Source organism: Haemaphysalis longicornis, unplaced genomic scaffold (genome assembly GCF_048455015.1).
Source record: "Haemaphysalis longicornis isolate Haplotype H1 unplaced genomic scaffold, Haemaphysalis longicornis Haplotype H1 scaffold_28, whole genome shotgun sequence".
NCBI lineage: Eukaryota > Metazoa > Arthropoda > Arachnida > Ixodida > Ixodidae > Haemaphysalis > Haemaphysalis longicornis.
Window position 1 is genome coordinate 1,575,467 of NW_027526329.1, and position 27,932 is coordinate 1,603,398.

The window sequence follows — 27,932 nt, forward strand, 5'->3', positions numbered from 1 at the left end:
AAACTAAAGTAATGATGAATACCCCCGGGGCAGCACAAAGGTTTGAGATAGGTGGTTAGGTAGTGGAAGTGTTAAGCAAAGATATTTATTTATTTATTTATTTATCCACAATACCCCTAAAGGCCCCCGTGAGGGGGTATTACATAGGGGGGTTACATAGCACACGTTTCGTATTAGCGCAGTAAAGCGGAAAAAATAAACAAAAAGAAGCAGGAATGTTCACACTGAAAACGCAAATAAATATACATTGAAAACTTGAAAACGCAGTAATCAAATCATTATAGCAAACAAAAAAGACAGGAATATAATACAGATGGTTCAAACTCAAGCACGACACGATGTACAATCTATCAGAACAACAAGAACAAAAAAAATACAGAGCAAAAATACAAATGTTCAGTACACAATTTCAAGAACGGGAAAAAAAATCCAAAAAGAAGAGGAAAGTGCTAGGTTAGCTGTTGAATTAGTTCCTGGAATTTCGTGTTGTCTTTTTGAGAAGCGATATGAGATGGTAGATTATTCCATTCGACTATGGTACGTGGAATGAAAGACCGGGCAAAGGCAGATGAGTGGCAGTTTGTGCGTTTAACTTTGTGGGAGTGGTCTCGGCGAGGGAAAATGACTGGAGGTGGCTCGAAGAAATCATCGCGAAGTGACGCGTGGTGATACAGCTTATGGAACAGTGATAGGCGGGAAAGTTGGCGGCGATGTACTAGATCAGGTAGTTCGGCGCGACGTTTTAGTGCTGTGACGCTAGAATGAAATGAGTAGTCTGAATATATGAAGCGAGCATGATATGATATCTACTTAGGCCAAGTTGTGACCCCGGATCCCAACCATGAGGCAGAGATAATTATAAGGATACGAATCGAGTGGAGTGCATACGTCACGAATTCTCAAATAATTAATAGCAGTCAACCATTGTCCCTGAAAAATACAGTGTATCTCACATACATTTTACCGGTACTCGATTACAGACTAGAACCTTGAAAGCTCAAAAAAGGATTCAACTTAAATTGAGCCCGACTCAGCGAGCAATGAAAGGGACGATGTTTTGTGTAAGAATAAGGGACAAGAAGAGAGAAGAGTGGGTCAGGGAACAAACGCGTTTTAAGGACGTATTAGTAGAAATTAAGAAGAGCAAGTAAGCGTGGGCACGGCAGGTAATGGAAAGGCAAGATAACCGCTGGTCATTAAGGGTAACAGAGTGGATCCCTAAAGAAGGCAACATGGCTGGGGGCGCAGAAAGTTAGATGGGCAGATGAGATCAAGAAATTTGCGCTGATAAATTTGTCGCAGTTAGTGCAGGGCTGGGATAATTAGCGAATAATGGGAGAGGCATTTGCCGTGCAGTCGGTGAAGATAGGCTTGTGATGATTTTGATGATGATGAAGCAAACGTATCTCATTACTCAGTCTTTTCTTCACACACCTCTGGGGGTTGGCGCTTGGACGATTGTTGTTACATTTAAAACTGGAATGTGATTGCCAACACATGTCGATGCAGCATTTCAAATGTTTATCCCTCCCATAGGTAATGGCACAACAGGGCCACATCAATCAATAAAACTCGCGCCTGAATTTTCGGAGTGCAGCCCAGTTTTACACAATGCTGTTGTTTGGACCAGCTTTATCATGCCAAGGTGTACTCCTGTAGGTAATTTGCAAAACTACAGCCTAGATTTCAGTGCATGTCACAAACGTCCACGTGGCCTAACTTTATCTGCCATCCATCCCCTTCTCTGAGCGCATACTTAGCTTCGACGTGTTAAACGCATATTTTGTTGCTTCGTCTGTTTCCTTTAATACTAATGTGCCGAATATAGTCCTCTTGTTTCTTCAACAAACGGAAACGTACAGATGAATAAATAAGCGGTATAAATCGTATCTAAAAGCTACAAAAGCGTGGCCATAAGCTTGGCTTCTGATATATAGTTCTTCGCATGCAGGGTATTTAGGAAACAGCGATAAATATCTTGCTCTCTAACTAGTAGTATTTGCTAAACAGGAACTCTAAGCTAGTGACAAAAAAATAGAGCCGAACAACTTTCAGTATAAACTACTTATAGTGTATGTCACGGGAGCACCGAAAATTTGCACTTTAAGCGTTACCGCACTATTAACAAAACATGCGAAAATACAACCTCACTGCACCGTACACTTTTATAATTATCATCAATGATTCTAACGCCACTTAAAAATTGTACGGAATTGTTTTCACTGTAATGTTGCGCCACCAATCACGGCTGAAAACGCCGTGCCACCGCTGCTGCCGTGTAGGAGCGAACTTTTGAAACACTGTGCGACGGAGGGGGTGTGGCACTTCGTACGCAAGCTAGATAAGCGCAGCTGTGCTTATCACGGGGGGGAGTCACCAGCCGGTAGCAAGCCGCCACCAGCCACCTCCAAGGAGCCGGCAGGATAGCAAGCGGACAGGCGCTCGTCCCGCCGCGCCGTAAGTTTTCGGACATTGAAGTGCTGTGCCGAATGTATCCATTGTTAAGCAACGTGTGGGTACGAGCGAGTTGGTAATCCCTTATAACTCTGTCGAGCCGAGCAATAGAAAACACAGGATGACGGATCCTTGTATACCTCGTCCTGTGTTCTCTTTGCTGCGCTCAACAAAGTTTTAATGTATCTCTTGTGCCATTTATGTCTTGTTTCCACTGCTCAAGCAAAGCCCATGTTTTCTCCTGCAATGTTCTGTGCGGCTATTTTTTGGCAAAGCTGTTTCCTAAACCCCCTCGACAGGCAGGACTACCGACAGAACAGATGGACGATCTTTATTTAGTTTTTTCCGCATCAGACGCTGCTGCACGGTCTTAGAAACCGTGAGCGCGGATTTAACTTACACTGTGTGTTCATGTTTTGAGGGATCTCCGTTTTTTTCCGTCTAGCAGAACCGGTGCCGTAGAGAGGGATAAAGGACGCGACGAGAACGGTAGTCGGATTTGTTCTCTACCGCGCCTTGCGTTCGCGATGCCGAAGGCGATACTTTATCAGCATGTACAAGTAGTTGAAACTTCCGGCGTCCTGGCTCGCTATTTGCAGGAGTTTGAAATAAAAAAAGGGTGGTTCCTTGTCTGTACATGGTTCTAATCCCAACAACTCACCGCACCTTGGAGTGGCACGACTCGCTATCTTCAGAGGTTTGCCGAGAGCAACGACAATGTGGCTATCACGTGAGTGCAAACAGAACACGCGGGCTAAGAGGTGCCTGTTTTTAAAGCAAATCTATACTACTTTCGTCCAGCGGTTTCGCTGATGCGCAAGTTCTCCTTTTGACCGGAGTCACACCCTTTGCAGTGCGTAACGTGACTCGCCGGTCCCACTTCCGGCGCTGCGCTGAAAGCCCCGCTTAAAACTTGCCGCCTCCCCTTCATGCCCCGCTAGGGCGCCTCGGGCTACGTGACTCGTCTTTCGCCCGACGAAGAGGAACGCCCTGTTCGCCGGAAATGAAAGCGAGGCCGGGCCTCCTTCTGTGAGCGTTGTAAGCGACCGAATGGCTTTGAGCCGTGGTCGGCCATACCTGACACCAAGACTAACCAAGCGTTTGCTATGCAAATCACAGGTTAGCTGAGCGAAGGCGCAGCCATTTTTTTATTTTCTGTCTAAGGTAGCGGAGAGAAGGGAGGGAGGGCTGAGCGGGGAGGCAGAACCCGTCCTTTTTCTTCCTTTTGGCGCCACTAAAACGATGCCCCAGCTGCACCAGGTTCTAATCGCAACAACTCACCGCGCCTCGGGGTTGCGCGACTCGCTGTTTTCTGAGGTGTGCCCAGAGCAAAGGTAGTGTGGTCATCACGCGAGTGCAAGCGGAACACGCGGGGTGAAGGGCACCTTTTTTCTCTAAGTTAGTGGAGAGAAAGTAGCGGGGCCTGAGTCGCATGGGGAAATCCGTCTTTTTCTTTCTTTTTCACGACCGTGAAACGATACCCCAGATGTATAGGTTAATCTGCGGACCCACCAAAAAACACACACTATAAACGGTATTCCGCTTCGGGCAACCTCACTATAAGGGGTATGCTGATGCATTGAGTTCGTTGAGAGGCCTGCCGGTGGCTAGGAAAACCAGCGTTATGTTTGGTCCCGTACTGAAAGCGGTTAAATTAAAAATGATGTACACTAAATACAAGGTGTCCCGGCCGTCATGCACCGATATTTTTAAAAAGCGCAATGGCGTAACTCGTGGAAAACCTACTGCATAATGTTTCCAGCACAATAGAGTAGCGGCCGCTTTGTGTTAATGATATTTAATTATCCATTTGTAATTAATCTTCGAACTGGAGAAGTATTGCCCCAATCATTGTCAATGAGGAACTTGTAGGCACCCTCCCAGGGGGGACATCTAACTGCCGTATTTTCAGCGACGTACTAATTGCGTGGTAATTTATTCTGACTTATAAAGAAACCCGCGAAATATGAAAAATACCACGTGACTGTGCTCCAGCCCGCATCATTGAAAGCAACTGCTTTGCCTGACACACGCACAAAGAGACAGCGCATGTCCTTGATACTGCCATGAATAGAACAGCAACGGCAAGTTTTATGGACGCGTGTGACAAATAAAGCACAAAGTCGGTCGCGATTTCTTCTTTCTTTTCTTTAGTGCATTCTGGCTAACTCAGAGGGACCGCATTCGAGGGCATTGCTTTATGAAGCGGCGTGATGCGCAGTCAAGTTTTTTATATCAGTAAGAATAAGTTAGCACCGCCGTTGGTACCGCCGGGCACCCACCGGTTTCTTTAATGGGTACACGCGTTCGTGGCTCAGTGCGGACCCTTGAAATGGGAATCGATGCCTGGAAAGCTGCCTTTAACCTTCCGAGGGGCTCCTTATCCTTGTCCATCATGCCGCGTTGCGCCATTGCCGGGGGTGAAAGAGTCTGGCGGCATGTCCTTCCACAGGAAGTTGCGAGTTGAGCGTCCACCGTGGTTGTGGAAGGCACCATGTGCATTCGTGTGCCTTGGGTACACCGGGTACCTACCGTTAAAATAGGTACAAGCGACTCCCTGGCCTGGCGCTCGGCCCTTGTGTGAGACTGCAACGCTTGGGAAGTTCACCCGCCTTGCACGGGAAATCTCCCCTATAGAAAATGGGTGGCTGCAAAAACGCAGGAACTGTTTGTTTTAATAATGCACCAGATTTTTTCCGAGTTATGCCTCTCCTGTTTTTAAAACTCTTGGTGCATGATAGCTCGGGCATCCTGCATATAGCATAGTTAATTAAGGGTTGTAAGCTGCTACACTATTTTTGCACAAGAGCTTATTCTGCACCAGACATGCACGGCTTAATACCGCAGGTGTTTGTGATAATGGTATTTAAAGAAAGGCTGTAGCATAATTGTGGCACCAGTTTTGAGTACGCGTTTTTGTATAACTTGTACTATAGAATACGGTTTCACCGAGGCCACAGTCGAATCACCGAGAGTAATGCTGCAAGCATCTGCCGTCATTTAAATAGAGTGTCTGATCGAAATTCACTAAACTAATTTGACTGCGCGTTTCAGAGCCTGTCCGTGTATGTGCACGCACATTATAACCCACTGTAATTTGTTACGAATAATTGTTACTGCTTACCGACATATCTTCTGCATAGTGTAAAACAACCACGTATAGTGTTCGGAATGTTTCTTATTCATTAGGAAACAGTGACATTTTCCTCTATTTTTAGCTTGCAGGCGAGATATTGTTTTCGCAGGGAAACGGGGACAAAAAGCTTGTCATACGACAGCTTGACGAGGTCCCAGTACCCATGGCATACAGCAATGGCACAAATGTCGTGTACATATGGAGAACAACTCAACTAACAGACAGACTTTTTTGCCTGAGTAAAACAACGCCTATTGAGAAATCGAAACCTGAAAAAAAACACATAAAACATACAACTGTTTTATCTCCTCGGTAACAAGAAGCTATGCATGTAATTTTCACAATGAAACTTGCTTGGACGCTCACCTTTCCCTGATGTCAAGTGCGCTCCTGGCCAGGTCCAGGTGAGTTTTACCAGGTGAGTTTTATCGCTACTCCCCGGTTGGAGGCCAAACGCTCTGAGGTTCCGGATCTTTGCAGGAGGCAAATCCTCTTCGGAAATATTTACCAGGAGATTGAAGCTCCCTCCTTCTGATATGCGTGTGATATTAACCTCTTCCACCACTCTTGTCTTATTCAGATCGGGATCGTCTTCGTCGACATAGATGAAGTCGCCGATCGGGTGCGCGGTATCAAAACCAGTGTGCTGGGGGTCTGGAGGTCAAAGTTCAAAACACAATAGCATAAGGTACGTTCATGTTGAACAAAGCGCCACTTACGCAACAAGTTAAAATTATACAGAAAATTACAATTTTTACCACCCGTGTTAATAGCTACCTAGCTGAGAAGTTTACGTGAGCGCATTTGTTTAAAATACTGCTAATATTCTGAATTAATTTGAATTATTCTTTCCGACCCTTACGACTGGGATTATGACCTGCTTGAATATTTCATTTAGGTTTTATTTGTGCCTACCGTATTTTCTCGCATATAACACTCAGCAAAAATGCGATAATTTTGGTGGAAATGTAGGGGTGCGGATAATATGTCCAGTTTTTTAGTGTAACTCCACAGCAATGCGCGTCGTGCCGTGTAGCTCCTACACAATAACATATAATAAGCCTTCCATGGCAGCGATCGCGCAAAACATGCAAGAACCAGGAAGAAAACAACGACGCGTGCACTCTAACAAAACAGTTTTATTAGTAAATTGTGACTTTAACCTTCCAGTCGGTGTATTCTACTTGCTAAATATGCGCTTTTTCTGTCTACACAGTATGTGATTTGTTGCTTGAGCAGTACGTTTGGTGCAGCATTTCTTGTTCCAAATGTGCGGGCAATACGCGAGGTTTTTTTTCTCCGGTGGGCTCAAAGTGGGGGTGCGGAATATATGCAGGGACTGGATATACACGCGAAAATCCGGCACTCACAATCAGCAAAACACCGTAACATAGGGATTGACAAAGAAGAGACGACACGGCCATGTTCAAATTAGAATGCCACTGTGTTTGTGGCATCATGTGCAGTACTCTTTCACATAGATTATTCGTAGGAAATAGCAATACTGAAATAAAGCGCGTTATTTTATTCTATATGAAATTGTCCCCGGCAGAATAAAACTTCGGCTGAGCACGTATTGCTAAGAAGCGACCAACTGTGAACCATCATGGTTTCAAAAGGGCTAAAAGAGACACAGCCAAAAGTATACGGCAAAAGAAAAAACTGTGTTAGCATGCAGAAACATGAGAGATGCCAAAAATGATTTAGTGTAGCGCAGGAACGAAGCGATTCGATATGAACGGAGGGAGCATTTTTCGGGCACCGGGCATGAATTTTGCTATGATTATGATGATTGGCGACCATGGTTACGGCAGTGGTGTTTCCACAAGCCGAATTTAAGTCGCGATAATTCACTGCATTTTTGGGCAGCTCAAATCCGGACGTGATTAGTTATAAGTCAGTGACCCATGTCGGCTCAAAACGTAAAACCTTTCACTTCGTTGTATGCAGGCTTTTAAAACATAGCCCTTAAAACATTTCACTTTAATAAGTAAATTCGATGAAACTTGCCAGTCTTGCTGCTTTTTTCCAACTGACTTCAAATTTGCCATTCTTTTTTGAGTCAGTGAAGCAGTTACCAAGATAATTAGAGAAAATTAGTTATTTTTTGAGAAACAATAGACAAAACAGTGTAGGACAAAAACCGTAATCTTTATATTTTACAATACTATGAACTCTGAGTAATGCAATGAGAAATTTTTTTTGATGCACCGATTGGAAGTAATTTTACAGCTCATTAAATTTTGGCGTTTGAAATGGGCATTCAGAATGGTTCCGTGCCCCTGGTGCTACCAAAGTTTAATGAGCTGTAAAATTAGTTAAAATAATGCATAAAAAACTGATTTCTTTCATTTACCAGGCTTCATAGTATTCGAAAATATAATGACTACAGTTTTATGACTCACATTGTTTTATGTGTTGTTCATTCAAAAATCACCAATTATCTCAAATTAACTTATGTACTTATTGACTGACTAAAAATAGTGACATATTTAAAATCAGTGGGAAAAAGCAACGAGGGAGGCAAGTTCCACAGGGTTTACTTAAAGGGCCCTGAAAGGTGTTTTGAGAGCACTACACGAATTAGGGCAATCGTTAGGTTGGGAGGGCAACGTCAGCTGGTCCAATTGTGTAACGTTTTTATGTGCAGCGGAAATTTCACACTTTCGTCGCAAGTTCGTTCCCGCATTCCCACCAATTCCTGCATGTTTCTGGGCTGCGGAATTTTCCCGCACGCATGTCAGCGGTTCCCCCATGGTCGTCACGAAGCAGAAATCTTGCAATTGCATGGCTTTTTCTCGCATTTCCGGCGAACAAAAGCGTCGTCTGCTCGGTATCAATGGGTTGCGTTGGCTCCTTTCGTTAATTACCGATTTTTGCATCACGCGCAAGAGAATCGTGTTCATCCATATTTCTCTTTTTTACTCCATTACCACACTTCTCGTTAAGGCGTGTTGGCTAGGCCGACACTACGACTCGACGGCGGCGCCGACTTCCGAGTTCGCAGATTGGTTGTCACATGACGCTGACGGCGACAAGAACAAGTGTGTCGATGGAAAGTCCACGTGGTGCAACGTTACTGGAATGGCTTGTTGGCGTGGTGTGACTGGCTCGCTGACCGAAGACGCCGACCAAACCGAACGGTAGTCGGGAAGCGATCGAGAAAACTGCATGCGCGCCGACAATGTTTGTGCTTAAATCAATGCAGCTATGTACTCTTAGCTCGTAAAGTGTAATAAACATAGTTAAGGTTATGAACTTCATAAAACCCAACACTAGAGCTGACGTAATCCGTATTTCGGTTGAAGCCGCTTCGGCGGTTCACTTTGGCAACAATTCTGTTCCCGGAGTTGCAAACTGCAGATTGGTGCGTGACCAGCAACGCTGGTAGAAAATATGTGCTCAGTTTAGGGCAAAAGAAGGGTTACGGAAGGTTTATGAGGTAATAAGGAATCAATATCGACGCAAGCTTTTTACATAAAGCGTTCAACAAAAGCGTGAAGAGCACTATTCCCACAGGCGAAATCGCAGCCGCAACCGAAACTGCGGTTCCTCGATATCAGCTATGAAGTACAGTACACAGGTTATTTGAATCGCTTCTCCGAATTCTACTTCCGGCCACCACAGCGAAAGGACGTACGGCCATGGGCTTCCAAGAGGCGGCTATTGCGGCGTAACCTAGCCACCGAAACTGGATGAAAGTTAGCGATTGCGAAGAGTACCAGATTATTTTGCCCTCCGCCAACCGGATGGATCGTTTCGAACACTGTTTTTTCACATGGTGACGTGCGATGTACACCTTTTTGAGTTGAACATTTCAGGGACACACTGGCCAAGTATGGTATGCTTTCCGAGGTAGTTGTCGTAGGGGTATACTAGATAAACCACACCTGTGCTGTCATGTTCAACGTCCCCGAGGCGACGAAACGGATGGCAGCCACCTAGTGAAGGAACAACGCCGCCTAGGTATCCGCCCGTAACACCAGGAGGTCACGTTAAAGCTTCGTTGGCTGCTACGGCGTTGCGGACGACGACATTCGTGCGGCGTTTGTGGCGTTCGGAAACGTGACGGAAATTACCAAGGAACGCTGGCGCGCACAAAGTGTGAGTGACAAGGGTTCTACACTCCGCACACTGCTCCTCAACTTGAAGTCCGGGTTGAAGGTGGACGACCTGCCCCACAAGATTCCAGTTGCAGGTGAACTGGACCTTGTCGTGGCCCCCGGGGCTCCTGCGCTGCCACAACGCCAGCCATGTTCGGCGAGACTGTAAAGTGCCGCGTTGCTCCACTTGTCGGCGCTTAGGACACGGTGCTAAGACGTATGTAAATGTGACGGGGTCCGTGGGAATCGAAGACGTGGCCGAGCTCCTTATGGACACCGCGGAAGCAGAAGCACCGGTGAAAGAGTGGGGGAGGTGTTGTCACCGGAGGTGGCGACGACTTCACTTTAACCCATTGGCCAAGGTTCCCAGGACCCAGCCAACGGCGGGATACCACCCATGAAGTTCCCGCCTTTGCCCCTTGTACAGGTGAAAGGGGGTGAATCTGGCGATGACCACTTCGAAGAGACACACCGGCGGACATGAAGGGGACCAGCAGAAAACGAACAGCATCTCCTCTGCCCGCGTCAACTCGACTGCTAAGCGGTCCCGCGAAGAGACTGGTCACAAGGAGGAGGTAGAAGACGGCAGGGGAAACGTGAGCCTCCTCAAAAGGCGGATGTGGTGCGGCGTTTGAAAATGCGGCAGCGTCCAGGAGTACAGCATGGCCGCAAGCCGCCGGACACAATGCCGGGGCAACCACAGCCACCTGGAGGCCAAGCCGCTGACCGACACACCTAGTGACATGGTGGCGGGAACGGTAAACGCCACGTTACTTGTTTCCGTGCACCCTCCATCCACCCCTCCCACACGTCTTAAATGCCTGCTGACGAATCTTTGACCCTTCGTAATCTAAATGTGGAGAGGCTTGCCGCCAATAAGAAGCAATGTCAGGTGTACCTCCTGCTTAGTGAGCAGTACCTAGACGTACTGGCAGTGCAGGAGACAAAAGTCGAGCGGGGGGACGAGAGCGGGTGCACGGTGCAGAGTTTCACGGCTAGGTACTATGCGTGCATTAGTCGTGCTGTTGGATACTATTGTGGATGTGGGCGTTTTGCGAAAAAGCGGTTTGGTCTGTCCGTAGAAAGTGTGCTATCGTGTTTGTACGGTCGGTTGGTTGTGTGCCATTTCACAATTAATTGCGTTAAATAGCGCGTCTTCTGTTTGCATGCCCCTACCGACGCACGCACACAGATGACAGGCCGATTTCAGTTTCAAAATATCCGTCAGCACCTCGCTAGCAAGAGGAAAGATATTTTGACGGGTGACTACCAGGATGTTATCCCCATAGGATATAGCGAGCAGTCGTCCTTATAAAGACGCAAGCACGGCATGGCTGGTAGACACTGTTAATGAATTTGTTTTATTAGACGTGGCGGAGTGTCTTGGGAGTTGTCGCGACGTGCGGTTCCCCCACTGTGAGGGTATAAGTCACGCACGGCTGCACAGAATATACGAGTCTCTCGATTTAATTCCCAAATGCCAAGGATACAGGGTACACCCAGTGTCGTTTTCCGACCACTGCAGTGCTAAGTGTGGTGTTCGGCCAAGAAAGCAAAGTACCGCTTTTTCGTGAAACCTTTGGAAATTAAATGGTAAAGTCCTAAACCACAAAATGTTCACTGATGCAGTTAGTAAAAACATCCAAGGGATAGAAAATAAAGACGGTAAAATTAAGGAACAATGAAAAATATTTAAAGAAGCCATAAAATATATAGGCTTAGGAAGATCCAGCTGCATAAGGCATGAAGAAAAAATAAAGAAAAGGGCATTACGTCACAATTTAAACATACCTTTAGAAGAAGGAAAAGCGCCTGGGTTGATGAAAAAGGACATACGCAAACTCCAACAGCAACTACAGATAATAGACAAGGAAAGTAGCGCGCGGCACTCGTTCGTGCGAGAGCCGAACGTTTAGCAGTGGGAGAGACGCCAACCAAACGGGCGTTTGGAATCGAAACGGCACGTGCTGGACGAACTAGGATCGCCGAAATAGAATGGAATGGACGCGCATCAACTCAGATGACATCCACAAGTTTTTCTTTGGGTGTCTTTGTTTGCATACCGACTGCGTAATCCGGAAGGCTTTCGAAAAGAGTACCTCAGCTTTATGCCAAGCCTTAAAATTGAAATGAGAGATAGCTTAGAACAGCCCATATCTGTCGCAGATGTCAAGTCAGCAATTATTAATTTAAACCCATTAAAGTCGGCAGGCTCTGACGGGATTAGCTTGGCCTCTTATAAATACTTCGAAGAGGAGGTGTCCCGGGTATTTGCGCCAATGTTCTTGGAAGCATTTCATCTGAAATCCCTTCCAGTGTCGTTTTGGTCTTCCCACAGGGTTCTGATACCGTAAACAGAAGAAACGTAAGAAATAAAGTCTGTAACGGCGTACAGGCCAATCGCTGTGGCTTTCGTTGATTACAAAATGTTCATGAAGGTGCTGGCGCAGAGGTTACAGACTGTAATCACACTCCTTGTGGGGCCACACCAGACGTGCGGCATCAAAGGTCGCACAATAACAACGAATGTACACACGGCGAGATGTGGGCTTGAGTGTTGTGACGCCGTTGGAGGCGCCGTCGCGCTTCTCCGGTTTGACCTTGGAAAAGCATTCGCTTGCCTGTCCCACGATATTCTGTTTTCTATTCTTGACCATGTAACTGTGGGATCTGCTACTAGTGAGGGTGTGAGCTCGGCGTACCAAAGGTGCACCGTGCGGTTGATTGTATTCAGTGGGGGCGCCCATTAGCGTGCAACATTCGATGCGTTAGAGTAGCCCCCTCAGCCCTTTGCTTTTTGTATTTACATGGAAACGATGTGTTTAGCCATCATACAACACAACCAGATTGCAGGAGTTCGTGTACACGCTTCTGAGCTCAAGCTTCTCGCATATGCGGATGACGTTGGAGTTTTCTGTACAGACAAGAAAAGTGTCATTTGTTGTCGTAGAAATTGTGAAACGGTTCGGTGTTGCAACAGGTAGCCTGCTAAACTGTGTAAAGTCTGTGGGATTCTGGCACGGCGACTGCCTTACAACACCAGAAATTTTCGCCAATGTCACTTGGGCCACCCATCCAGTGAAGTACTTGGGTACTCTATTGGAATTTTGCCGAGACTGTGAGCCCTGTTTGCTTCCGCAATCTCAGGAGCGTTGTGAGAAAGCGAATAAATGTAGAGCCAATGGTGAATATACAACGACTTCACCACGTGTTCGCTGCATTTTCTTGGGCTTCCACGTGGGAGAGGACCAGTAGAATGAATTTGTTTCGAAGAACCCACAATTGTGGTTCCTGGCTGATGCACCTGCTTGTCAGACAACTCGTGAATCTATTTTTGTTTTTACGGAACCTATAAGACCCGTTTCTGCGCACAGTAGTTGAAGTGCGGCTAATGCGGCTTTCCCGAAATCGCAGTTTCTACGAATAGTATGACAGGGGGCTTTATGGATACTTTAAAGAGATTATTGTGTCATTCCGTTTTCGTTTGGGCGACTTTTGATGCACTACATGACCAATGTTAGGCGGAAAAAATTATATCAAGATGTATGCGATGTAGCCTTACCTGTTCCGATGTACAGAGTTTATTACCGTGCAGGACCAGGACAAGACGTGTTAAAAATGGTAAAGCGAATAGAAGTGTCACCGGGAGAGAAGTCTTAGTTCTTTAAACTACATACCTGCACGTTTTCAGTTGCAACATGGATGAAAGATAACTAGATTTCTATTCCTTTGTGAACTGACTGCTCTATATGCATACAACCAGAAACTGTGGAGCAGGTGTTTGTCCATTGTAAGGCAGCACGGTTTCGATGGGAATTTCTCCAAAGGACACTTCGAAAGAACTTCCCCGTGAAACCTAATGGCATACGGTTTTTGTGTATACAGAGGGAGAGAGAGGATGGGGTGCCGGTTGATCTCGTAATGTTGTGGGCCTCCGCAGTATTTGGCGGTGGCGCATTGCATGGCTCAACTGTGATGTAGAGGCGCGGCCGACGCGATAATATTTCCGCGAAATTGTTACCTACTTTACTAAACATCGCTCTCTGTTTCTGAGTGGTCGCCAAGGCTAGAACCCCTCGCCACACTTCGGGAATTTTAAAAGACAACGCCAGCCCACCAAGGCACGGCAGCCTTATTGTTGATGGTGCGTTTTCCTATGTAACTTTGCGTTGTATTGTACTGTCGAAAACCGGCAGTAAAGGAAGAAGTGCCATAGCGCAGTGGGCTAACGCCAAGCGCTCGGGCATTAAAATTCGTACGTTCGGAATCCCGCATAGTGTTGCTTTTTCTCTTTTTCTGCCTCCTAAGCGGCGTGGTTTGCGAATCGTATGCTTGAATTGAAAACAAAGCTTGTTGATTGAACTGTGCAACTACCACATGAAACTCGAATGCATCGCTTAAGTTATGGGCACGATTTGTTCTTGTTTAAACTCGTGCTTTCTATTCCTAAGAAGGCACTTGTATTTTTTTGTGTGTGTGTGTAGCGCGTGTGTAGTCTTCGTCTTCCCTTTGTCCCGTGCTTCCCGCTGTTTTTTAAAGTTATGTACCAACTTGCCCAACTAAAAACCCTGCTGCAGAAGGCACTTCTACTTTCAGAGGCCGAAAAGCTGATGATTGTATCTTGCAAAATTGGTATGTCTTTACATAGGTTAAGCATAGTGAACTCTCACTCGCTTAAACGAGACGCAAGGTAGTCTTAGAAGGGGGAGGGGAAATATAGGGCCGCGGCCGGGAAGCAAACTATCAACATATGTCAATTGGCAGCACTGACCGCGTAAAAAAAGGATGAACAGCCTTTATAGAGCGAAAATGGGCTCCAGGCCATTAGGGGAAAAAGCGGGGATGAAATAGTTTTTTTGTGCTACCATCTTCATAGTCGAACAAAGAGGCAGGCGCGGACCGCCCCACAACTCACACTTCTATTCAGAGAGCACTTGCAATATCTGTTACCGTGTACGTGTCCGGTAGTTAATGAATACAGGGTCGTGTAGAAGTTTCCCGGAAAGTAACAGGGGAAGAAGGGGGAAAAAGAAAGCACAACGCACTCTAAAAGACGTCCCTGTGCAGTACCACGCAACCCTTCGGCTGCTTTTTTGTTATGTTACAAAGAATAACGGATACAAAAACAGAATGGAATATTACAGCTGCCTTCATACGCGCGTACATAGCGTCCCTACAACACGACCAAACTTGACGTTGGCAATATCGAGGGGTTAATTAGGCAGTACATAAACCGACCTCGGTTCGAAGGGCATGTACGTGCTCGCTATACCAAATTTTGAGCAGCTTTTTTAGCCATTCGCTTAGATATTTTAAACTCCAATATGCACCAAGCTATGTCATCGCCGTGAAGGCACGGCGACACGGTCGTTCTCTGTTCTCGTGTTCTCTCTGCGTTGTGTGGTTGCGTAAAAGGCCCGCCCCATTCTTTCCATCAGCTTCAGGGTCGTCAGCGGAGTGCAGGATTCATAAAATGATAAAAAACGGCCCAACCGGAATGATGCACCTGCCAATAGAGTGTGTGTGTGTGTGTAGAAATTGTGAAACGGTTCGGTGTTGCAACAGGTAGCCTGCTAAACTGTGTAAAGTCTGTGGGATTCTGGCATGGCGACTGCCTTACAACACCAGAAATTTTCGCCAATGTCACTTGGGCCACCCATCCAGTGAAGTACTTGGGTACTCTATTGGAACTTTGCCGAGACTGTGAGCCCTGTTTGCTTCCGCAATCTCAGGAGCGTTGTGAGAAAGCGAATAAATGTAGAGCCAATGGTGAATATACAACGACTTCACCACGTGTTCGCTACATTTTCTTGGGCTTCCACGTGGGAGAGGACCAGTAGAATGAATTTGTTTCGAAGAACCCACAATTGTGGTTCCTGGCTGATGCACCTGCTTGTCAGACAACTCGTGAATCTATTTTTGTTTTTACGGAACCTATAAGACCCGTTTCTGCGCACAGTAGTTGAAGTGCGGCTAATGCGGCATTCCCGAAATCGCAGTTTCTACGAATAGTATGACAGGGGGTTTATGGATACTTTAAAGAGATTATTGTGTCATTCCGTTTTCGTTTGGGCGACTTTTGATGCACTACATGACCAATGTTAGGCAGAAAAAATTATATCAAGATGTATGCGATGTAGCCTTACCTGTTCCGATGTAGAGTTTATTACCGTGCAGGACCAGGACAAGACGTGTTAAAAAGGGTAAAGCGAATGGAAGTGTCACCGGGAGAGAAGTCTTAGTTCTTTAAACTACATACCTGCACGTTTTCAGTTGCAACATGGATGAAAGATAACTAGATTTCTATTCCATTGGGAGCTGACTGCTCTATATGCATACAACCAGAAACTGTGGAGCAGGTGTTTGTCCATTGTAAGGCAGCACGGTTTCGATGGGAATTTCTCCAAAGGACACTTCGAAAAAGCTTCCCCGTGAAACCTAATGGCATACGGTTTATGTGTATACAGAGGGAGAGAGAGGATGGGGTGCCGGTTGATCTCGTAATGTTGTGGGCCTCCGCAGTATTTGGCGGTGGCGCATTGCATGGCTCAACTGTGATGTAGAGGCGCGGCCGACGCGATAATATTTCCGCGAAATTGTTACCTACTTTACTAAACATCGCTCTCTGTTTCTGAGTGGTCGCCAAGGCTAGAACCCCTCGCCACACTTCGGGAATTTTAAAAGACAACGCCAGCCCACCAAGGCACGGCAGCCTTATTGTTGATGGTGCGTTTTCCTATGTAACTTTGCGTTGTATTGTACTGTCGAAAACCGGCAGTAAAGGAAGAAGTGCCATAGCGCAGTGGGCTAACGCCAAGCGCTCGGGCATTAAAATTCGTACGTTCGGAATCCCGCATAGTGTTGCTTTTTCTCTTTTTCTGCCTCCTAAGCGGCGTGGTTTGCGAATCGTATGCTTGAATTGAAAACAAAGCTTGTTGATTGAACTGTGCAACTACCACATGAAACTCGAATGCATCGCTTAAGTTATGGGCACGATTTGTTCTTTTTTAAACTCGTGCTTTCTATTCCTAAGAAGGCACTTGTATTTTTTTGTCTGTGTGTGTAGCGCGTGTGTAGTCTTCGTCTTCCCTTTGTCCCGTGCTTCCCGCTGTTTTTTTAAAGTTATGTACCAACTTGCCCAACTAAAAACCCTGCTGCAGAAGGCACTTGTACTTTCAGAGGCCGAAAAGCTGATGATTGTATCTTGCAAAATCGGTATGTCTTTACATAGGTTAAGCATAGTGAACTCTCACTCGCTTAAACGAGACGCAAGGTAGTCTTAGAAGGGGGAGGGGAAATATAGGGCCGCGGCCGGGAAGCAAACCATCAACATATGTCAATTGGCAGCACTGACCGCGTAAAAAAAGGATGAACAGCCTTTATAGAGAGAAAATGGGCTCTAGGCCATTAGGGGAAAAAGCGGGGATGAAATAGTTTTTTTGTGCTACCATCTTCATAGTCGAACAAAGAGGCAGGCGCGGACCGCCCCACAACTCACACTTCTATTCAGAGAGCACTTGCAATATCTGTTACCGTGTACGTGTCCGGTAGTTAATGAACACAGGGTCGTGTAGAAGTTTCCCGGAAAGTAACAAGGGAAGAAGGGGGAAAAAGAAAGCACAACGCACTCTAAAAGACGTCCCTGTGCAGTACCACGCAACCCTTCGGCTGCTTTTTTGTTATGTTACAAAGAATAACGGATACAAAAACAGAATGGAATATTACAACTGCCTTCATACGCGCGTACATAGCGTCCCTACAACACGACCAAACTTGACGTTGGCAATACGGAGGGGCTAATTAGGCAGTACATAAACCGACCTCGGTTCGGAGGGCATGTACGTGCTCGCTATACCAAATTTTGAGCAGCTTTTTTAGCCATTCGCTTAGATATTTTAAACTCCAATATGTACCAAGCTATGTCATCGCCGTGAAGGCACGGCGACACGGTCGTTCTCTGTTCTCGTGTTCTCTCTGCGTTGTGTGGTTGCGTAACAGGCCCGCCCCATTCTTTCCATCAGCTTCAGGGTCGTGAGCGGAGTGCAGGATTCATAAAATGATAAAAAACGGCCGAACCGGAATGCTTCAAGGCAGACGGCTCCGTCCCAAAGCGATCATGCGGTGCAAAATAAAGTCAGATGGCTGCGTCCCGAAGCCATCATGCGGTGCAGGATAACCCGGCATACGAAGCGCGCCATCGGATATTCTTGCAGACGTCACCGAGAAGCGAGGCATCATGGACAGTCACGCTTTCCCGGTGCGGGGAGGTGGCGGAAACGAGGGAGAATCGCGGCGCGAGCGAAAATGCGATGTTTTAATTTATACCAACTCTACTACTCGTCGCTTTGGGAAATTGTTGGAGGTGATCACTGGGACATTGATTTAGCTGAAAATTTGAAAATCCATGTATCAATTTACCCTGTTTCAGGTTGAGAAACTAAAATGGCTCTTTTAAGAGCAATGATCCCCCTTTTCTCTTTCTCAGGCAATAAAACTGAAGAGCAAGAGTTCCAGGTAATGAGCGGATCAAGAGCAGCAATGTGGGAAGCCAGACACACAGAGCGCCACATCCAAATGAAGTTTCTGGTGTTGCACTTAAAATTCCTAGGGCATGGTGGTGAGCCATGAAAACGTCAAAATAAACGAAATGGGAACCATCACGCGATTTTTATGTTGATTGACGTCAATCATATTAGTATATCAACAATTGTATGCTATACAGAAAAACGCTGCAAATAAAAAACAATACCAGAGGAACATTCTAGCCAAACGGCTAACTTTGTGCTGAGTTCCTAGTCACCCATCAGCTTTCCAGAACAAGGCGTCTCAGTGGAATCATCTCTAAGGGGTGGTAAAGCACTCCTGAGACGCGGAAACGTCAAAGGTGCGCATATTCAAAGACACGTTAAATTACCTTTTGAGGCACTACGACCACACTGTTCCCCCTCAGTTGCAACTCACCAAATACCACCGTAAGATTGCGTCTGCTGGAGAAGCTTCCAGAGCCTTCCAAGGAATCAGCAAGTCGAGTCCCATCCTGACTGGATACGTAGGCAGAAACGGAGTACCTGCCCTTGCCGACAAATTCGGTGAAATATCCAGTGTACCATCCGTCGTCGGCCTGAGTGTCGGGCTCTAGAGTGCCAGGAGAAACAGCTGTCAGGAAACAACTATTGTCCCAACAACGCCTTACGTCTTTAAGGTGTGCTGCTCCTTTTTTTCGAAAAATGTAGCGTGCGCACAGTTAGGAACAGGCTTAAAAAATGTATTAGCTGTTGGAAATTTAAAACATTGCTGCTAGTTCATCGAACGCCCTTTCCTCAATCGATGATCAATTCATTTGTTAATTAGATGTGACAAAAGAAAAATTCCCCGCATTTCCCCGAGGGGAAGAATGTGAAAGTGCGAATGCACGAGTTGAATTTGCGCGGTTCGGTAATGTTCGCGAAAGAGAGATCACACACACACACATCACTACAAAGAAAGAGGTATTTATTCACAGACACCTATTTGTGTTGTCGTTGTACTTCATTGCTAGAGCAGATCTCAGCGTTGAAATTTCGTGTGAGTACTTCTTTAAGCGGGTGCATTAGCCCTTCTCACGCCCGATTCTTGGCCAATCCCCCACGTGGGTATGTGCCATGTCAGCGGCCAGGCAGCGCGCGCCCATCTCCCCCCGTTGCCAAGGAAGACGAGGAGATTTCTGGCCGATCCCCCACGTGGGTATGCTATGTGGACATCGCCGGTGGACGCAGGTTCAGGGTCGCTTAAGAAGTGCATTCGCACTTAACTGGGCAATCCCCCACGTGGGTATGTTATGCGGACATCGCCGGTGGACGCAGGTTCAGGGTCGCTTAAGAAGTACATTGCACTTAATACGTGCTGGACACAAATTGCTTCGACCAAGCGAATTTGAGTTATGGGCCAAGCTGCAGTATTACGGTTTATGTAATACCCCGAAAGGGGCTCTTAAGAAGAAGATGTAAAATTATGGTGAATAATTCAGAATGGGTTTTCAAAAAAGCTGGTAGGCCGGGACTTAAGGGGACATCTACCGTATGTTGAGTATAACAGCATTATTAAGGATTGTTCGAACGTGTGCGGAGATTAGGCGGAGAAATGTCTGGTAAGCTTCTGGATACGAAAGCCACACCTTGGCAACGGTTGTACAAAAACGGGGGGCTTTGCACGTGATTCATGGTATTATGTTAAAGACCTTCGTCACTCTTAAACTACCTTAACGGGAAAAAGTACGCCCGCCAGACCATCTGTCTGCTTTCGGTTTGTCCATCTTTATGTCGGTTGGTCGGGCTCCTTTTCTGTCCCGTGATTCTACCACCCGAACTAAATTTTAAAGAATAGTTGGATAAGTAAATAAATATTGGCAATGCGCACAGAAAAAGTAGGAAGGCCAGCAAGCGCTGAAAAAGCGCCAGGCTCTTTTATCCTATCCTGTCTACAAGGTGTCGAACCGGAATGTTTTCAAATTCGGTTCGGGTTCAAGCCTTTCTGGTTAGATTCCGGGTTCGGTTTCCGAGCACCACGAAGTTCTCGTTCGAAACCGGATCGAACCGGTTTAAATGGGTTCGGAGAAACAAAACCAAGTTGTTTCTCCGATTTACGTTGTGGTATTACGTTTTCCTTTGGTCGTTTTTATGTCACTTCGGTATAGAACAATTCGTAACGCCGGATTTTTTCCTAAATGTTGGCTTGGCCATCTTAACCGCACATTCTACTCTAAAACGTTTCCCATGGGAGGCCTACGATTACAACAATAATTTCTGTTAAATAACAGGTTCACAGGACGCTTAAAGCTGTTGTGCGTGCGTGCGTGCGTGTGCGTGTGCGTGTGTGTGTGTGTGTGTGTGTGTGCGTGTGTGTGTGCGTGTGCGTGTGCGTGTGCGTGTGCGTGTGCGTGTGCGTGTGCGTGTGTGTGTGTGTGTGTGTGTGTGCGTGTGCGTGTGCGTGTGCGTGTGCGTGTGTGTGTGTGTGTGTGCGTGTGTGTGTGTGTGTGTGTGTGTGTGTGTGTGTGTGTGTGTGTGTGTGTGTGTGTGTGTGTGTGTGTGTGTGTGTGTGTGTGTGTGTGTGTGTGTGTGTGTGTGTGTGTGTGTGTGTGTGTGTGTGTGTGTGTGTGTGTGTGTGTGTGTGTGAAAGCGTTACTCTTTATGGCCGCAGGTTTTTTTGCCCATAAACGCACAGTATATTTCGACCGCAGTTGCTTTGTTGAGGAAAACAACAGCAATATCTCTGCTGTTGTTTTTGGAGTAGAGCACAAGGCGAAGCTACCGCTGTGCCGCCTTGTGCTCCACTCTCATCGCCGATCAGTGAAGCGCAGCATCCCGTCGCCCCATTGTGCATCCTTGGGCAGCCTCTTTGGCCTGCCTGCCTGCCTGTCTGCCATCTTTTTTGGTCAATCAATGTGACCACACAGGCACGCACACATGCACGCACTCGCGCGTATACACGCCCAGGAATTTTTGTTCAATGGGGAAGTGGTGCTTTTGCACTGGAAAGAAAATTGGTTGGTCTTCTACGCTTTTCATGTACCTATTGTTTAAGCACGTTTTAGCTTTAACGCGGGAGCATTAGCAGTGCTGAAAGTAAAAAAGTGCCCGGTGTCGGCGTCAACCTCCGCCTGTCAAGCATGGCAGGCGGGATTTCATTCTGCCCACCTCCCACCTGCGAACACTCTGCATAGAAGGAAAGAATAATGTAGTAATGACTATAGGGAAACACCGGTGGTAGCAACCCGATAATTACACATTCTGCGACCGGTGAAAGCGATTGGGTTCAACTACAGATAGTAACTCTAATGAATTCGGAAGCAGCGGCAGTGCTCGCGGGTACTCCAAGGCTGCAGAACGGTAGCACAAAGGAACAGAAGATATTGAACAACGCTATCAGGCATCCTTCGCATCAAACCAGTGGATCGCGCTGTTTTGCCCTTCACTTGAGTTCTTTCCTAGACTATCACTTCATATAAATACTTGTTTCGACAATTCTGGGTTAAATACATATTATCCCTTCGACAACAATTTAGCAACTTCAATTCGAGACGTAAATCTTACGCTAGAAAGACCATAACAGCGCAATAGGTGCATAAAGAAGGAGATTTATTAGCATTTATTTAATAATCAACCAAAAACTTTCCCACTTTTTGTGCGCAACAAAATGTTTTGATTCGTTGATAGGGAAAACACTGCAAAATTTTCAAGTACCAATGACACTGGTGAAACAGGGTACTGGGGTTGGGAAACTGTCCTGGGAGCATTCAAAATAATCTTTTGTAGCAGGCTTGGAGCAGTCCGAAAGGCATTTTAAAGCACTTTTGGAGCAGCCGGAAAGGCCACCTAGTAGAAGGCTGCCGCAGGTTCCTGTAGCAGCTGCCCGCCATTTACATATATTCTATCTACTATATTAGGCGTACAACCGTTCATTTTCTCCTACTCCGAACCAGGAACACCGTGCTTGTACTATATCTTGAACTTTACAATATGCAGGGTTGTCTACCTTCGACCCGTGCGAGTTCACTGCATTATCACCATTCAAAGGGTAAACCCCCCGCGCGGAGTGAAAGGGGAAAAAATAGCAGGCCTCGCTTCGTGTCCGGTAGGCGGCAGCGTTAAACGAACGAACCGCGCTTTCTGCAAAACAAGTTGTTTGCATTCGTTTTCGCTAACAGCGGTTTCAGTGTGCGGGAAGCAGTACACAGCATTGTCTTCGCCCGTCACGGGGTTGCGATAGTCGACGAACATTTGCCGTAGACTGCGGATTGAGAGCTTGTTAGAAAATTAAGGCATAATTTACGCTCAACCATCCTACACATAGTCAAATCTAACCACAAAGCCATCAGGCAAAAATTAGTAATTACCTTACAAAAAAGGCGAACCGAATAACCAAAAGACGGTAAAGCATCAGAGAGCCTGTTTATTCAATACATAAAGCTACGCTCGTCAAAAATGGTCGACTAAATTGCAGTTCCCCTGTAATAAGTTACAACCCTTCAGGTGAACATTATTTTGTTTTCTATCCGTTTGTGATGTGACACATTTCACTCACGTTTCATCATTTTTCATTGGTTTTGGCGCATCGGCTGGAACCGCCAAACTCAACCGTGCAAATGCAACCCAAATTAATCCAAAGTGAAGGCACAGAGGGTGTGTGGCGCCTCTGGGCTTATAGCTAAGGAAAAGCCAGTTTCCATAGCCACTCATAGCCTTGATGAAATCGCAACCATAGCCGCATTAAAACCAATACCACGATGTTTGAGCCACGTTTTCGGGCACGAGGCATCATTGCGGTCGTATTTGGCAGCTCTGTTTCGGCTCTGCCGCGTAGGATGGCGCTGACAAACGTGTTTGGCGCACAGGGGCGGTTCGGCGCAGGACGGCGCAGGTAAAAATGTTATGCACTCAACGATGCAAATGGCGCAGCTGCTCCACCCCTACAATGTCCACAAAAATATAAAGCTTGCTCTGCCCAACTCGATATTTTTTCCCTCCCTTTAACCGTTCCCACAACCGTTTCGCTAGTTCCGGAACCGGGTCGCAACTGTTCCTTCTGTTTCTTTCCTGTTCGGGCTCAGTTTTAAAATGGCGGATAAAATACGGGTTCGGTTCTGTTCAGGTTGCGGGCCGAAATTCCGGTTTGGTTTCAATTTTCGGTTTAGTTCCTGTTCCGGTTCGACATCCTGTCTGGGCATCAAACCTTCGTACTCATCCTTAGAATCACAACAGTGATAGTCTAATCCTTCGAGTGCGTCGGTGTTTCAACCGGGCCACCCAGCGGAGTTGTAGCCTCGAGTTTCACAAAAGCAGGTTTTATAGCCCTGTTTGCGAAAAGCTACAAACCGAAATTTTCATGGCAACCGATCTACGCACGCGGTAAAAACGTTTTTAATCATGGCAGACACGAAGTATCAGAGGGAAATTACCAGTCGTGGTATCGTTCTGTGACGCTTTCGGCATCAAAAATGATAGGGAACATTATAGCATGTCAAGTCCACTTTCTTGTATTGCAATGGTAGCCCGAAAGGTATACTCGTACTGCTATAGTCGGCTCAAGGATGCACATCACACTCGGACACTATACCTCCTCCTCCGTTGTCGTGGAGCTGGAACGCCGATTTGTGAGTCTTCCCGTACGCCGTGGAGACGGTAACCACGGCCTGAACAACGGCATTCAAGACGACTTGCTTTCCCTTGGCAACTCTTGCAAGCACAGTCGCTTGGGCCGGCTCGTTAACCTTCATCTTTCCGACTTTGCAAAAGACGCGAATCGGCTCGTCACCTCTGGACTTGACTTGGATGGTCACAGTAATTTCATCTGGGCTGCCGGTCTCGAAGTGCAGCGTCCAGGTCCCAACCTATGTTCAGTACGTTAACGCAATCAATAAAAATCACATAAATAGATAAACAACTGAACGCCGCTAGTGCTTTAGTAACTTGAAACGTGGTCGGTTGTATGTAGCGGTATTGAAATCTTCCATGAAATTATTCCTATCCCAAACCGCAGTATACCAAAATTTACATTACCTTAGCAGGGCTTGGTATGGAGATGACGGTGCCAAATTTATCCGATCTTTGCTTGCACTCCTGGCATGCTTTTCCACTGGGATCCACCAGCCACGCCTTCGTAAAATTTAATGGGCGGCTCTTGATCGTATCAATGATGACCACGGTTCCGTTTCCCACTCCGCCATCGATTAGGAATTTTCGCTCCAACTTGTTCCTAAATGTCTCTATCACCTGCTCCAGCTGCGTGGACAGAAATAAAGCATGAAACGGGTTAGTTCCTGTGGCCCCGACGCAGACGCAAGCGTCATTGTGGCATCGATTGGGCAGAGCAGTAGAATGCCTGAGACGCCGAGCGAAAAGACTGAGTGAAGCCACCGGGGAAGCTGCGGCCAGAAAATATTCATTCTATATGTGATGTGTATGTACTCATACTGCCGTAATGTCGTGTCGAGCTTCGCTCATCAATGCCTTTAGAGGGACAGTAAATTGATTTGTAAGTTGTGGGCGATTTCTTATGCAAAATAGGTTCCTAGTGCCTCATACTTGTTTTGACCACTCCGTGTGCGTTTAGATCGATTCATTATCCGAAAATAAATTTTACGTTTTTTTTCCTTCTCCCAGCATACCCTTGCCGATTTTCCCAAGCTCTCTTTTTTTCGCATTCTCTTTCGAATCGGTTCACTGCGCTCACATCGTGGATGGCCAGCCCGCCGACCACAGTGCCGACAACATCAGCCTGGCGACCACCTGCGGATCGTCGCAGTTTGATTCCGTATTAAAAATTGAGCTCTAACAAGATTTGTGGCTGGAAAAACGTGGCTTTTTTTTGTTTGTTTTAGACTGTGTTAAGCTTAGTCAGCTTAGTAAAGTTAGTGAAAAATATATCCGTTCTAACGGGTATTTGGCTTACCAGGCTCCGCGTACTTCACCGCATCGGAGTGTAAGCTGTATATGGCTTCACTGACGGTGTGCTTGCGGAAAATCTTCGCCCCGTTAGAGTAAGGTACGGCTTAGAGGGTACGTAAGCGAAGGTAATCTAGGTAACAGGAATTTAAACTGAATAGAATCTGTTGCAGTTAAGTGTAAAACCAAGTTACGAGAAGCACTTTTTCGCTGTGTGAAAACTCGGACCTGTCTGCAGCTCGCCCACCTATTTCCAAACATTTTCCTGCCTCAAGGGTCACAGTCACTGGTGATGAGATAATTGTGGAGGCTAGGGAGAAGCTTACTTTTCAAGTGTCATTGATGCGCTGATTTGTAGCTCGGAGTGCTGCAATCCAACAAGTAAACAGCAATGAATACGTCGGGTAGGCTTTTGGGAACTACATCTGTTCTTTGCGAGCGATCTTCTATGCTCCCGTCGCTGTGTGGTATAAAAAATGGAGTTTTATATAAAGCCCTCCAACAGTTATAACTCCATGTGTGGGAAGGAATTCTGGGGCAGCTCTCTTTTCAAATGCGGAGCATTTCTTAGGCTCGCCTGGTCCTCCGTCGTTGATGGCGACGCCGTCCACACGCTCACTGCTCATGCGCAACTCTCCTCCTTACACCCATAGCTCCGCAATACTACACTAAAAAAAAGAAATAGCGGCGCCCGGTTTCGAACCCACGACTCTCTGGCCGCAACGGGAGGTACGCGGTGCTCTTCCCACTACGCTACCAATCCGGGACAGGAACAAGAGCTAAGAACGCGCCTTATGTCCTTGATTCATTCAAACTACGTCAAGAAGCTACTGATACAACGAAGGCACACGAAGCTGAACGTCAACGGAAACGACGAACTGAAAAGTTTAGAGGGGGATGCTGAATTTCCCGTGGGAAAGCTGCGGCGGGAAGCGCCACGCGCTTTGCAGCTCAAGCAGCCCCGTCCACAGCGCCTCTGATGATGATTGTTGCAGGTTGCCCCTACGGATTGGCCAACCAAAGAATCCATCACGAGATAGATTCGCGTTCAACCACCGTCGTCATCCTCCCGCAGGGGAACCGCCGAAGAAGAATAAGAACGAGAAGACAAAGCTGCGAAGAGGAGGGCGTGTATATTGCTCTCAGCCGGTGCACCAATGTCAACAACCTTTACCTCACCAAAGCTAACGGAGACTACCGATTCTACCACAGAGACAACATCGGCAGAATATGATGGACGAGTTTCGGCGCCTCGAGAACCACCGCCTGCTCACCGTAACACAACAGCACTTGCGTGCCTTTGCCACCGGTGTGGACCCGGACGCGGAATTCCCTCTGGCGCTAGTAAAAACCAGATCACTCAACATAACGGCAACACAACGGAACCGCAAGGAACCGCCACGATGCTTCGCATCCTCATCAGGGTTCCCCACGGCAAGATGTTTCAATTTTTTTTTCGACTTCGGATTGGTCAACTTTCGGGCTTCTTACCACCCGACTGTTACCATCCGGTCGGTACCACAGGGAACTGACGAGCGGGCTGACAAGGAGCGGAAGGGACGCCTCCAACGTGAGCATCCCCGATGGCGCGGAAAGCATCTAGCCTCTGCGTGCGCCTTATGTCGCCCTTTAGCGCTGAGGGGTGCTTTACTTGGTCGCCCCGAGCCATTTTGTCAGGCTTAACTGGTGCACGTTTGCAGCAAACAACATGGAAATAGCGACCCATGACGATTCTTAAGGCATTGCTAATGCGCCATCACAGATCATGTCGCGCATTAAAACAAAACTGATTTAGGTAACTTTGATAAAATAAACCACAAGAGCAACTTTGCTACACAAATGCTGGTAGCCAATCGTACTAAAGTATTCTTGAAGGATTATTTTAACTTTTACATCACGAAAGTGCGTGTGCACCAACTTTAAAATGTCAGACATCGTCTAATCTCATCGCAAGAAAAGTTAGTGCCACTTTCCGGCACTGGTGTATAGCGCTCGTGCGCTGGAGTTTTGGCACCTGATGTTCAGGAACGGTGGACGAGCCCTACTGCGCATGCGCCAACCAGACAGCAAAAAACAAACAAAGCCGCCTTGTTTTGCCGGATGTGACGTAATGATTTAAGAAAAATGGCATCTGTTGCACGGTTACCTCGCTAGGCTCTTCGTCGTGATTTTTTTCGGCGTTGCTGTGGTGCACAGGTGTTTGGCTGGCGATTGTGATGAGGGCACTTACGGTGGTGTGCAGCGTGTGATTGGAACGTGCCGTGTGTGCGGCTGACTAATTTATGCGTACTACGTTACGACGGTGATCATGGGCGTTCTGCATCAGTTCTGCCGCGTCGATTTACGAGAGTGATGAGTGCGCTCTCGACGAACTTCTGCGCTGCGTATTATTAAAGTGCCGTGATGAGGCCGCGGGGCATTTCGTCGCCTGCATGCAGTGGCGAGAGGCAGCAACACCGATGACACTCGAGTGTAGCAGGACGATGCACGACCACTCTTATCGTAACTGAGCTAGCCACTGCCGACGATTCTGCGCGCATAACTTATTTCGCACGGCACTGCTATGTAGACCAAAGTGCTGTGTTTTTATCCTAGTATAACGAAGTGAAATTGTGTGACGTAAACTTTAATTGTGTGTTAGGAGTCGTGAGACAGGCACGTAATGTTTAGCATTCCGAAGTATGAGATGTAGTAACTACCATGCTGAATAATCTGTCTGCTAATCACTTCGTTGGCCTGAAACCTTAAGCCAGCTGATAATAGGACATGCAGCCCGGTGGGAGGTATGGCTGCGCACACGACAAATGTCCTTTTTTGTTG

General features: G+C 46.8%; 1 protein-coding gene across 1 annotated transcript in view; it reads right to left on the bottom strand.

The window, feature by feature from the left end:
- Positions 1–27,932, bottom strand: part of LOC144172965 (calcium-activated chloride channel regulator 3A-1-like) — a 133,290-nt gene that overhangs the window by 17,661 nt on the left and 87,697 nt on the right. The window contains exons 9-12 of the mRNA XM_077701558.1: positions 24,228–24,449; positions 23,785–24,058; positions 18,655–18,828; positions 5,957–6,244 (exon numbers count right to left, since the gene is read on the bottom strand). Of these exons, the coding sequence (XP_077557684.1) occupies positions 5,957–6,244; positions 18,655–18,828; positions 23,785–24,058; positions 24,228–24,449 (958 nt within the window). The remainder of the gene's footprint in view (positions 1–5,956; positions 6,245–18,654; positions 18,829–23,784; positions 24,059–24,227; positions 24,450–27,932) is intronic.